The sequence below is a fragment of the Nicotiana attenuata genome, unplaced genomic scaffold (assembly GCF_001879085.1).
Source record: "Nicotiana attenuata strain UT unplaced genomic scaffold, NIATTr2, whole genome shotgun sequence".
Lineage (NCBI taxonomy): Eukaryota > Viridiplantae > Streptophyta > Magnoliopsida > Solanales > Solanaceae > Nicotiana > Nicotiana attenuata.
The window spans coordinates 28,922-41,364 of record NW_017675718.1 but is presented as its reverse complement, the minus strand read 5'-3'; the positions used below and the strand labels follow the sequence as shown (position 1 = coordinate 41,364).

The 12,443-nt window shown below is 35.7% G+C and overlaps 1 protein-coding gene across 3 annotated transcripts; it reads left to right on the top strand.

Moving 5' to 3' along the window:
- Positions 1-480: 480 nt before the first annotated feature.
- Positions 481-9,040, top strand: LOC109220365. Of its 3 annotated transcripts, XM_019384826.1 has the most exons (9): positions 481-1,634; positions 1,910-1,975; positions 2,063-2,221; positions 2,974-3,214; positions 3,306-3,518; positions 7,097-7,189; positions 7,277-7,375; positions 8,275-8,685; positions 8,813-9,040. In XM_019384826.1, exons 5-9 carry the CDS (start codon positions 3,363-3,365, stop codon positions 8,894-8,896), a joined length of 843 nt encoding a protein of 280 aa, XP_019240371.1. In that variant the 5' UTR covers positions 481-1,634; positions 1,910-1,975; positions 2,063-2,221; positions 2,974-3,214; positions 3,306-3,362; the 3' UTR covers positions 8,897-9,040. The 3 variants fall into 3 exon arrangements, with proteins under 3 accessions (XP_019240371.1, XP_019240370.1, XP_019240372.1); XM_019384825.1 differs by having other exon boundaries at positions 481-656; positions 1,910-2,221; XM_019384827.1 differs by having other exon boundaries at positions 1,910-2,221; positions 3,087-3,214.
- The last annotated feature ends 3,403 nt before the right edge of the window (positions 9,041-12,443 follow it).

The window sequence follows — 12,443 nt, the reverse complement described above, 5'->3', positions numbered from 1 at the left end:
CATTCGTGTTATGATTGTAGGTGGATCTATAGCAGGTACTCCAGTCCACCGGCCGTAGCACTCCTTCACTTTCCGTCAGCTGAATTGGTGAGCCCCTTTGCTTTCGTGGCCCTGCGTGGCTCATGCCGCTTTTATTTCGGAGTCTTGTTTTGGCATTTGTGTAAGGTATAGCCGGAGCCTTGTTATCGGCAAGTATTGTACCATCCTTTTGTATCCTTAGAGGCTCCGTAAACACAATGTGGGTGGTGTACAGATGTATTTTGGGTAAGTAATGGTACGGTTCGGAATCGTGATCCACGCTAGTAAATGTTGTAAGTATTGGGTATCATATGATGGTAATGATAAAAAGTCAAAATGAATTCAAGTTGTAAGTTTATGCTTAAGTTATAAAAGTCTATTTCACAGGAATAATGTATATTGAAATCACGGGGTAACGTGTGGGATAGGAAAGACAATTCCAGATCCGCTTGACTGGGGTCCTCCGGTTGAGCGCCGGTCGCGTCCCTCGGTTTTGGGGCGTGACAGTTTGATTGTCAAAGCTTACCTTTAGAATGGTTCAATGTGGAAAAAAAGGCAAAAATAGGCAAGGAACGCATATGACCTTGGAGATTAGGCAAAAATAGGCAAGACCCTGCTCGGGACTTTGCTGAAAAAATGTGCTCTCCTTATCTTTTGTTACTATTTAGGCTGAATCTGTTGCATTCTTATTGATCTTCATCATTCTTTTACAAGACAGGATTGACCGGATTTGACATTTGTTGAGCTGTTTCTTCAGCTTGTTCATAATAATGCTTCCCATGTCTTCGTCCGTGACAAATTTTTGCCTCTTCTTTTCCTTTTCTTCAGCTGAAAATGCTTTTCGTTTTTTGGAATTACAGCCTTTCTTTTTCTTGGTTAGAGAAATTTAACAGAGATATTTTCTTTCTTCTTCATTTTTTTGGGTGCCTTTCTTCTCTGCCAATTGTCTGTCTCTGTTTCATTGCATGGTCTTCTTGATTACACATTGGGTTAGAGAAATTTAACAGATGTTTCATTTTATTTTTAATGATTGTGCCTCCTGGCAGTTCACTTGAGGGATCTTTTGCATTGTGTTAATTCCTCTTGAACTTGAAGACTATGTCCATCACACTTATTATCACATTGAGTATTAGCCAATCTCCTCTTTTTTGTAACAGTACCATTGCCTAAAGTCTTTCTCTGTTTAATCTTCTCAATCAAATGCTGAACAAAGAGAGGATTCTTGAAAACTTTTGCCATAAAGATTACCATATACTTTTGCCTCGTCTCACTATTCTGTAACCTCTCTTTAACAGTAGCTAAGTAGCTTTCTATGCTCTCTTGTTGTTGTTTTAGACTCTGGACTTCCATTTTCTATGTGTTTTGATCCTTTTTCAGCTTCTCTAATTCAGCCTCAATACCATCTTTATTGCAAGAACCGAGCCAAGATTGTGCTGATCCATTATGGATGATCATTGTATCCATTATGGATTAATGTGATGTGTTGTGTATGAGAGAGATATCCAGAATTAAATGCTGGATTCAAGTTGGCAGATTTGTGCATGTTTGCTTATGATGATTTCTGTTTGCAATGAGTTCTCTGGAGGCAGTTTCGCGCATAGCCTAGCATAATTCTGGTACTGGCTGATATGGTGCAATTGTTTATATAGAGCAGTTGACCTATTTTATTGCCTATTTTTGTTAGCATATCTATGAGTGATTTATAAGCCAGAAAACTGTTAGAGCAAATCCAAGCGCACTTTCCGTATGACAATTTAAAACTCAACCTTGCATCAAAAGTATGATTTACCACAGGCTGTGAAGAAATCATCTGGTATAGGACCATCCGGTGAAGAAATCATCTTAGTATAACTATAAGTCTTAGCCAATGCTTTTCTTTTATTGCTTGCAGGTATGCCGTAGCCCAAGCGTTACGAGAACTTCCAGAACACCTTTCAGTCAGCACTTACATCACAAGGTGTAGCACAACCTTTATCAACAACTCAATCAACACCTTCACATTTTGATGATCCACCACAGCTGACTTCATTTATTCAACCGACAGCACGACCAACACCTTCAGGTCATGTTGCAGCAAATCCGATTCAGTCAGATCAGACCACAACACAGCAGGTTCCATCAGCCCGGGCTGCGTCACAACACCCACCATCTAGAAAGCGTAGTGGACGTGTGTCTTTGCAACATTGGACTGTAGATGCAATAGGTATGCTAAGCTTCTTGTTTTTATGGGGTTTGGTTTTGATTTTCCGTGATATTTTCCCTTGTTGAAATTGTATTCGTCGACTTGATCATCAACCTTAGCAGAATTCTTGTCTTTACTGGGCTGTTACTTTTTATCTATTGATTTAGAAGTCAGTTTTAGTGGCTAAGGCTTTACATATGATGGACACACTCCTGTCTGCATCTTTGGTGTTATGATTGAGGGCAACAAGTTTTGGACCTAGATGAATCTTCAAGTTGGCATCCTTGGTTGAATAGTTCCATCAAAATAAGAACAGAAAGATTAGTTTTTGTAGTATTATTAGTGATTAATTGTGTAATAAAGTACGGCATCCTTTGATTATCGAATTTAAATATGGGATTTTTAGGGTAAGATTGTAAATACATTCCATAAAAGTTATAGCTGCTAGATTCTGCTTCACACAGATATCTAGCAAAATTGTACCTAGTACATCTTTTCAAGAATACACCATATGTATTAAGTAAAATATTTTAAGAACATTTTACTCGCTGTTCTTTTCTCTTAATTGACAAGAATACACCTTCAACTAAGGACATGACAGTTAAAATTGACATGACACACATTTAGCATACATTCACTGTTCTTTTCTCTTAATTTTGACACTTATTAATCAAAAACCTGGTTGATTGTTATAAGATTGAAAGTGCGTTCCTGCTGCTTTCAAGTGTTTCCAAAAACCTGATTGACTGCTGCTTTCATTATTATCTTTTAAGATTCGCAAGGAGCTAGCAAGATACTTAAAGTGAAAAAAGGGACGTGTTAAATTTATCTAATGGAGAACGCATTGTGGTTGATTTTGACTACACGGATTCTCCCATTGGTGAAGGACAAGGCGTTCTTGCAGGCTTTTGCGGAATTTTAGCAACCAACGGCTCCATTTTTCCAATTCACTTTGAGAAATGGCCGGATTTACCTGTGACAACCTTCAACCGTCGTTATGATCAATTTATAAAGGTATTACTGAGGCATACAATATCTCTGTTTTATGTCATTGGACTGTATTGTTGCATGTAATAATTATCTAACCATTGGTTTATTCTTGAAGCCTCGATTTTGTTTTAGGACAACTGAGTCAAATGCAAGACGATATTTTTATAATTCTATGTGTAAGAAGTGGGGCGCAAAAAGGCTAAAGCTGTTTGATAAGGTCTATGATCCACTTAAGAGCAGAGCTGAGATAATGGATAGTGTTCCACTAGGGATTCCACCAGATCAATGGATTTCTTATGTTGATTACCGCTTTAAAGAAAAAACACAGGTATTTATTTCAATGCTTCAACTTTTAATTACTAAGTTAAACTGTTTGATTAGAATAAAAATCAAGTACGAGTAAGTATTTACTCATATATTCTGTGGAATCTAGCAATCCCTTGTTCTCATTCTTTTCCAGGTATTTTTACATTTATCTGGACAAACAAGGAATGTTGGTTATACATTTTTTTTTTTTTTTTCTCCAAGTGATAAGTTTTTGGGGATTGTATGTATTGCCTTGATGTGTAAGTTAGTGTAAACAGAGATTTTATATAACAGTACCATTCTTCATTTGCCGGTACTACTTTTCAGTAGTCTTTCATAGCAACACCAAATCTACTCAATCTGTGAGCCTATTTCACAAGGTGTACTCTTATTCAGTTATAGTAGTTGATATAATAAGCTTACAATATTTTGATAATAGTCAAATTATCATTGACAATGTAATCTAGCAAGAACTAATACAATATGGAGAAATAGTAGCTTTGGAACAAGAAAGTTTGGGTGCACATCTCACTGAAAAAGAAAAGTTGCCTATTGACAAATTTATCTTTCTATACCTTAATACAGATTAAGCAAGCTAAGAAGTCTTTTGTAAAGTCTCAACAGCTGTAGCAGTTTTCTTCTGAAACCCGAAAATCTGGATCCGAGTGTCATATTTAGAATTATGTCGCTTTTGCAGATGTATCAAAGGAGACCTCTGAAACTACTTTTGCTCCTCTTCCTTTAGCCATGTAAAGGCCTATATGATGCATCAATTCTTATCACAGCAAATGCAGCAAATGATGAGAAAAGTGAATGTGTAAATAGAAATTACTGCGTGAAAAATAAAGTGTATGTAAAGCTCAAGTCTTTGGTAGCTAAAATACATGAAACAGAAACAACTTATTGCAGTTCCTTTTTGTTAGAAATATGCTTTAGAAGCTGCTCTCAGTAAAATTATTTTACTGTTTCAGCTATTTACTGCAGTAATTTAGTTTGAATTTGAAATAATTTTGAACTAGTCTTTAGGAGTGAAGTAGTCTCTAGGAGTTAGTTATTTTCAGCATATTTTGTGCTGATTTTTAGGTCTTTTAAGTTAGTATTTCTCTTATAAATTGTGGTCCAAATGCAGTAAAATAATATAGTATTTTCAGCTTCAGTTCCTTTTACATCTATTCCAATATATTTTTTTATTTTCTTGTCATCTTCCCAGTTATTTCCCTTAATTTCTTTTATCAAAAACCAACAATTGGTATCAAGAGCCATCTTCTTAAGGGACCTAAGTAAAATCTTTTCTTGAGTGAGATGGAGACTGAAATGAGTTTTTCTCAATTGGCTCCTCCAGTCTTTGATGGTGAAAATTACCAACTGTGGGCAGTGAGAATGGATACTTACTTGGAGGCTTTAGATCTTTGGGAGGCCGTGGAAGAGGACTATGATGTTCTTCCGCTGCCTAACAATCTCACGGTGGCCCAGATCAAGAGTCACAAGGAAAAGAAAATCAGAAAATCAAAGGCGAAAGCAACTTTGTTTGCTGGTGTGTCTGCAACAATTTTCACGAGAGTTATGGCTCTCAAATAAGCAAAAGAAATCTGGGATTATCTGAAGGGAGAATATACAGGAGATGAAAGAATACGAGGCATGAAGGTGTTGAATTTAATAAAGGAATTCGAGTTGCAGAAAATGAAGGAATCTGAGACTGTCAAAGAATACTCAGATCGGTTGCTTGGCATTGTTAACAAGGTAAGATTGCTTGGTACTAAATTTAAAGATTCAAGAATTGTTGAAAAAATTCTTGTTACGGTGCCTGAAAAATATGAAGTAGCCATAACTACCTTGGAAAATACAAAAGGATCTATCCAAGATTACCTTGGCAGAATTGTTAAATACATTGCAGGCACAAGAACAAAGGAGGCTTATGAGGCAAGATGGTATGGTTGAAGGAGCCCTGGCAGCCAACCACAAAACTCAAAGCAAGGGTAATAATGTTAAAAAAAAATTACCCGCCTTGTCAGTACTGTGGCAAAAAAGGTCATCCACCATTCAAATGTTGGAAGAGGCCAGATGCAAAGTGCAAAATTTGCAACCAACTTGGTCATGAAGCTGTAATTTGCAAAGGCAAATATCAAAAGCATGAAGTAGTGCCCAAGTCGCCAATGAAGAAGAAGCAGATCACTTGTTTGTGGCAACTACTCTTTCAACCAAAAAATCTGATTTTTGGTTGATTGACAGTGGTTGTACAAACCACATGACATATGACAGAAATCTTTTCAAAGAGTTCACGTCTATAGGAAATAAGAAAGTCAGAATTGGAAATGGTGATTATATACTTGCTAAAGGAAAAGGAACTGTTGCAATCCCAACAAATTCAGGTACTAAGAAAATTTCAGATGTTCTTTATGTTCCTGATATTGATCAAAATTTATTAAGTGTTGGACAACTAATGGAAAAAGGATTTAAAGTATCCTTTGAAGATAAATATTGTTTCATTTATGATGCAACTGGACTTGAGATTTTAAGGGTTAAAATGAGAGGTAAAAATTTCTCATTTGATCCAACCGAAGATGAAGAATGGAGCCAAAAGAATCTACTAAGTGCAGGTAATTCTCCAACTGAGGACATATGTGAAAATAAGGTAAGGAAGAAGTTGTCGAAGTTGTCAATATTTCAGAAAATGCAATTCTGGAAGAAAGTTGACAAGTCTCAAGGCAAGAAGCAAATGAACCTGAAAAACGAGCCAACTTATTTCATTAACAATCATGAGATGCAGCAAAATACAGAAGTGAACTCGATTCACTGCAAGTCCAAAGATCAGTTGGCAGATTTACGTACAAAGTCGCTTCCAGTTAAAGGTTTACAAGGGACAAATTCAGAATTTGCAGCTTCAAAAGCAAGGAGGAGTGTTAGAAATATGCTTTAGAAGCTGCTCTCAGTAAAATTATTTTACTGTTTCAGCTATTTACTGCAGTTTTTTAGTTTGAATTTGAAATAATTTTGAACTAGTCTTTAGGAGTGAACTAGTCTCTAGGAGTTAGTTATTTTCAGCATATTTTGTGCTGATTTTTAGGTCTTTTAAGTTAGTATTCTCTTATAAATTGTAGTCCAAATGCAGTAAAATAATATAGTATTTTCAGCTTCAGTTCCTTTTACATCTATTCCAGTATATTTTTTTATTTTCTTGTCATCTTCCGAGTTATTTTTCTTAATTTCTTTTATCAAAAACCAACACTTTTTAGAAAAAAGAAGTCTTAAAATAACCTTGTACTGAGAAAGTGTAATGATAAATTGATAACAGTCACAAGAAAAATCCTAACATATCTTTCCCTTTTCATGTATAAATCCAACTCCTCAAAATCCTAACATATCTTTCCCTTTTCATGTATAAATCCAACTCCTCACCTTCTTGAGCATATTAATTAGTGAATAAATATTTTTTTCTCTTGCCAAAGTACGTAGATGGGGCAACCCAAGTAAACTAATAGTGAGACTTTTTTTGAAAACCTGTTACAGCTTACACTTTTCTTCTTGTAAACCAATATATATGGAGTCTTTCCTTGCATTATGTCTGTTTGGTTGACTTTTTTTTTGGTATCTTTTTGTAAGGAAACTTGTAAAAGAAATGCTGAAATTCGAAAGAAACAAATTGTTTCACATATCGGTGGCTCCAAACCTAACTCCAGAAGAAGGGCTGAAATGGTAATAATTCATTTTGGATACTTTAATTAAACTAGCATTTATTCCTAGTTAGTTAAGTTAATGCGAATTTGACCTTTTCATTTATAGATGGCTGAGACTGGACAAAAGCCTGGACGAGGACAACTTTATCTGATACACATAGGAATGAAGATGGATCATATGTTAATGAGGCGGCAAAAGAGATATGTATAAGACTCTCATTTCTCCAACACTTTCTTGTATGAGTACTCCTGGCTTTTGGTGTGTAATGTATGACGGTCTTCGCAATCATATCTCTAGTGCTTTATTTTTGTCTGGTTGGAGTTTGTCTGGCTTTCGAAAGCAGTCAACTTATACTTTTTATAGCTATTTCTGCAATGCTCATATTTTGTACTACTAATACTTTACTCCTCAAAGGATGGCAAAAGTTATATATCAAAAATCAATGTCTTGAATCTTTGATGATGAGAACTCTGAAATCTTCAGTGTCACAGCACAATCGATCATTTCATGTATTCTTTTGAAGACTTCTTTTGTTTTGTCTTCTGTGAAATATTGGAATTATAATTCATCCATGTAAATCTGAATCCAAATTTGGGGAAAAAAAAGAATCTGATAGCAAATAATCTGCATAAGTAGTACACGATTCGAGTGGTCAATTCTCTGCGAATAATTTGATGGTTCTATCAGTGAAATGGGGTATAAATAGGAAAATTTTGGTAGATGAGAAAGAACTAAAGTACGTACTTACTTTCTTTGAAGCAGCATAGGTAGGAGAAAAGTCGGCTGACTTAGGCCAACCATTGTGGACTATTTCTTTGAGATTTGAAGATTCAGAAGATTCCTTACTGTTGTTACTGTTATTGGAGCTCCTTTTGTTGCTGTATTTCTCTGTTGTTACCTTGAAATCTCCCTCCTCTATGCATTCTTTCATTTTCTTGTCTTTGGTTTCTTCTTCTGCAACCTCCGGAAAGATGTCCACCATGATGTCTCTTTTCATCTAAAAGATCAAATTTTTATTTCATAGCTTGCTTTTCTATGTGTAGCTAACTTGTCAATCACTAATTGAAGTAAGGACACTTGCTTTTGGTGTGTAATGTATTTAGGAAAAAATTGAACTAGCATTGGCCCAAAGCACCGTGGATGAGTCTGAAATTTCGCCAAATAATGTTGTTGGTAAGGTGTTGGGAAAAGAGCAATCTGGAAGGGTAAGGTGCTTAGGATTAGGAGCTGTTCCTAGCAGAGCTTTTAGACAAACAAGACCTCGTTATAGTGATTTGAATGCTTCAAGTTATAATAATGGTTCATGTTCTTCCCAATGCCAAGAGAAGTACAATCAAATGTTGAATGCTCACAATCAAAGCCAGGAGCACTACAGAGAAATGATGAATGTTAACACTCAAATTATGAATGCTAACACTCAAATGATGAATGCTTTTAAGGCGTATATGATAATGAAAGAAGGGAAGATACCTGAAAAATTTGCAGGGATATTTGTTTCTCCTCCTCGTTCAACGGTAAGAATAGTTCATAACTTTCTTATTTAATTTTGTAAAGTATGATTGTTCAGTCCAAATATAATTAGTTATAGGATATTGTTGAGGTTCTTTTTGTTAATTATATTTTCTTTTGATTGTTTTGTAGCCAAGTGATGCGGCTAGCGGATCCATTTTACCCACGGATATAAGAAGATCATCCGATGGAAGTAATCCTAACGACAACCATTGAAGTTTCTTGCAAATGTATTAGGTAATTAAGTATCGTACTCGATTGAATGATCATAGTAGATCTTTTGTCCATAATGGTTGGAGTGGATGTTATGTTTAATGTTAGTTTTAAGACTTATAATATTGATGTTTTGTGTTTAATGGTTGGAGTAGTTGTGTGTAAAGCAAATTTTTGAGACTAATGATATTCTACTTTAATGTATTTTATGGTTTATTAATATATTGATGTTACTTGATTCCACTAAGCAATTTATATAATTTGTTGATGCTTCATTATATTAATATAATTGAAATTGGAACAGTTATGGAGTAACATTATATTGCAGAAAAAAATATATTCAATGAAGAGCGGAGGTTATAACTGCCGCTATTTAACCTATGATAATATTGTGTTATAAAATTCGTGGGGGTTAAATAAAGAAATTGCGGGGGTTCAGACCTCCGCTATTTGTTTTAATAAGCGACAACCAACTACCAAATTGCGGAGGTTATACCGCCGTCAAATATCCGCCGCTATATGATAATGGCGGTCTGTCAGGAAACCCCCGCAAATTGGTTGCGGTGAACATTATTGCGGGGGTTTTTGGAAACTGCCGTAAAAGTGTATTGCGGAGGCTTATGACCGCCGCAATATGTAGATAAAACCTCCACAAATGCAGCGTTTTTTCGTAGTGTGTTATTTCAAACTTATCGAAATAGGAACCCGTCATCGTTCGATCAAGGTCGAGTTTTTCTTCTTTTTGGCGAAGGCCCTTGGCCTTAAAGGGTGTTATTTCAAACATTTCAAAATAGGAACCCATTGTCGTTCGATCGAGGTCAAACTCTTCTTCTTTTTGGCAAAGGCCGTTGGCCATAAAGGGTGTTATTTTGAACTTATCAAAATAGTAACTCGTAGTCGTTCGATCGAGGTCGAACTCTTCTTCTTTTTGGCAAAGGCCCTTGGCTTTAAAGGGTGTTATTTCGAACTTATCAAAATATGAACCCGTCGTCGTTCGATCGATGTCGAACTCTTCTTCTTTTTGGCGAAGGCCCTTGGCCTTAAAGGGTGTTATTTCGAACTTATCGAAATAGGAACCCGTCGTTGTTCGATCGAGATCGAACTCTTCTTCTTTTTGGCGAAGGCCCTTGGCCTTAAAGGGTTTTATTTTGAACTTATCGAAATAGTAACCCGGCGTCATTCGATTGAGGTCGAACTCTTCTTCTTTTTGGCGAAGGCCCTTGGCCTTAAAGGGTGTTGTTGATACCCAATTTTTCCCTATGTATTTTTTACATACAAATGCTTTCAAAATAGAATATATATGTATATATAATTATGCCCAAGTGTTTTAGTATTTTTTCCAATTTTTAAAATCAATTTATTGTCCATTTTAGCAGTACAAAAACCAACAATTATTCCCAAAATTATCATTTTGGTACTTATCAAAATAGGAACCCTAACCCGTCGTCGTTGGTCATTTTTGGTGAGTAACTTATTTTATTCTCATATTTATACCAAAATATAGCTAAGTAATTTTATACATTTTTTTACAAATTATTTAGTATTTTAAAAGATAAATTGCATGTTAATTGCAATTTTAGCTTATTTTAAGAATTAATAGCATTTTATAATTATGAAATTGGTTCCAATATTTTTAAATTAATATTATATATTATTAACTGATCCAGTACTTTTAATTTGCTTTCCAAAAATCATTTTTTACTATTTCTATAAAATAGAAAGGTGAAAACTGGCTATTTAAAATTCTGGCCTCATTTTATTCCAGTTATAGCTAAAATTGGCTCCCCTAATTGACCCAATTTCGAAACCCAATTTCGGACCAGCCCTAATCCCATTTAACCCAACCCTTAAACCCGTTTTAAATTACCCGACCCAAGCCCTTTTGATCTGGGCCGTTGATCTTCTGAGATCAACGCTCCTTCCACCCTCCATAATTAAACCTAAGACTACACCCTAATCCCCTCATTCTCTTCTCTCAGTCGCCTCCAAACACTCTCCTCTCTCAAAATCTCTCAAGGTTCCTGAAACCTAATCGTCTTTCTACCATTTTCAAACCTCAAACTCACCGGAATCCATGGCCGTTTAGGCCATGGATGGCCTGCACTCATCTCCCTCTGCTCTTGAACGCTTGGTGTTCGAAGTTTCGAAGGTCTGACCTCGATGGTGTTTGTTCAGATCTTCTCCGATTTCAAGGGTCTATGGCCTCTCCGACCTTGCTCCGGCTTATCCAAGCATTTATTGAGCCTATGTCTGACTTATCGACTTAGATCGGACCTTTTCCAGGCCTTTCTCGCATTAGGGTTCCTCTGAAACCCTAGCTTATTCAAGGTTTTCTCTGATTTGTTTTCTTAAATCTGTTCTATATCTGTGCTCTACTTGAGTTCTTAAATGTTTGCCCAAATTTTTTTTTCTTTTCAAAAAAATTGCTTCTCTTCGATTTAGGGTTTTTGAAAAAGTTCAAAATGTTTCTCTGACTTTTTCTTTTCCTTTTCTTTGTGCGTATTTGTCACGCATGTCTCTTCTCTGCTTTCTTATGTTTTTCTACTATATATGTTCTTCTGTGCCTTTCTTTCTACTGTGTTTCTTACACCATGCTTGCATGTTCATCCTGTTGTATTTTTCTATATGTCTTTTGATATATTTTAGATATTTTTGTTTCCACCAGACCTACTGATTCAACGCCTTTTACTGGACCTTGTTTGAGTTCCCTTTAAACATGTTTCCTCACTTCTTTCCTTAAGTGTTATTACTACCTCTCTTCGAACTTGTTTAAGTCCCAGGTTTTCTTAAACATGTCCTATCTACCCTCACTATGCTTCAAATCAGTATTTACGTTTACTCTGCTTTTCTCAATCATGTATCTGTTTGTTTCTCTGGAGTCTCTGAAAGAGATCTTTGAGCATTGTTTAATTACCTGCCTCCTCGTCTCTGTATCTTGATTCTAAGTTAGAACCCTAGAATTTGGGGTTTTGACGAGGTTGATCTCGTGTTTGGATTAGGGTTCTATTTTGGAACCCTCGACTCTTTTAGACTCATTCTGAGTCTAGAACTAAGTTATGAATTCTCTTTGTTTACGACTCTGAACTTTTAAATTCTTCTACTGATTAGCACAATAGTTCTTCGTGCTTAAGTGTGGCTGTATGCTTTTATACGTGTGATAAAATTCTTTCTTTCCAAAAGGTTTTCCACTTATGATTCAGAATCCTTTTTTAGGTTTATTTGATTAGTTATATTCCTTAGGTCAAGATGCTTCCATCTCCTGACCTGGTTCATTCACATGAAATCTTTCATTTCTGATTTTAGCTGGCTGTTTGATTGATTGCCTTTCCTTATTTTGCACAAACCGTAGTGCTATCAGACTTTTTCCTTAAATAATCTCTGTGATTTACCCTTCTTGTGCTGCTTCGGAAAAGTGTTTGGTCAACCTACTTTCCTTAATTATTTTTACCCGTTTGAACATCAGAATCCCTTAACTTAAAGGGAAACTTGTATAATTCATTGTACAAACTGATTTTTTAAATTATTCTCTACTTATTCTGCTTGCCTTTCT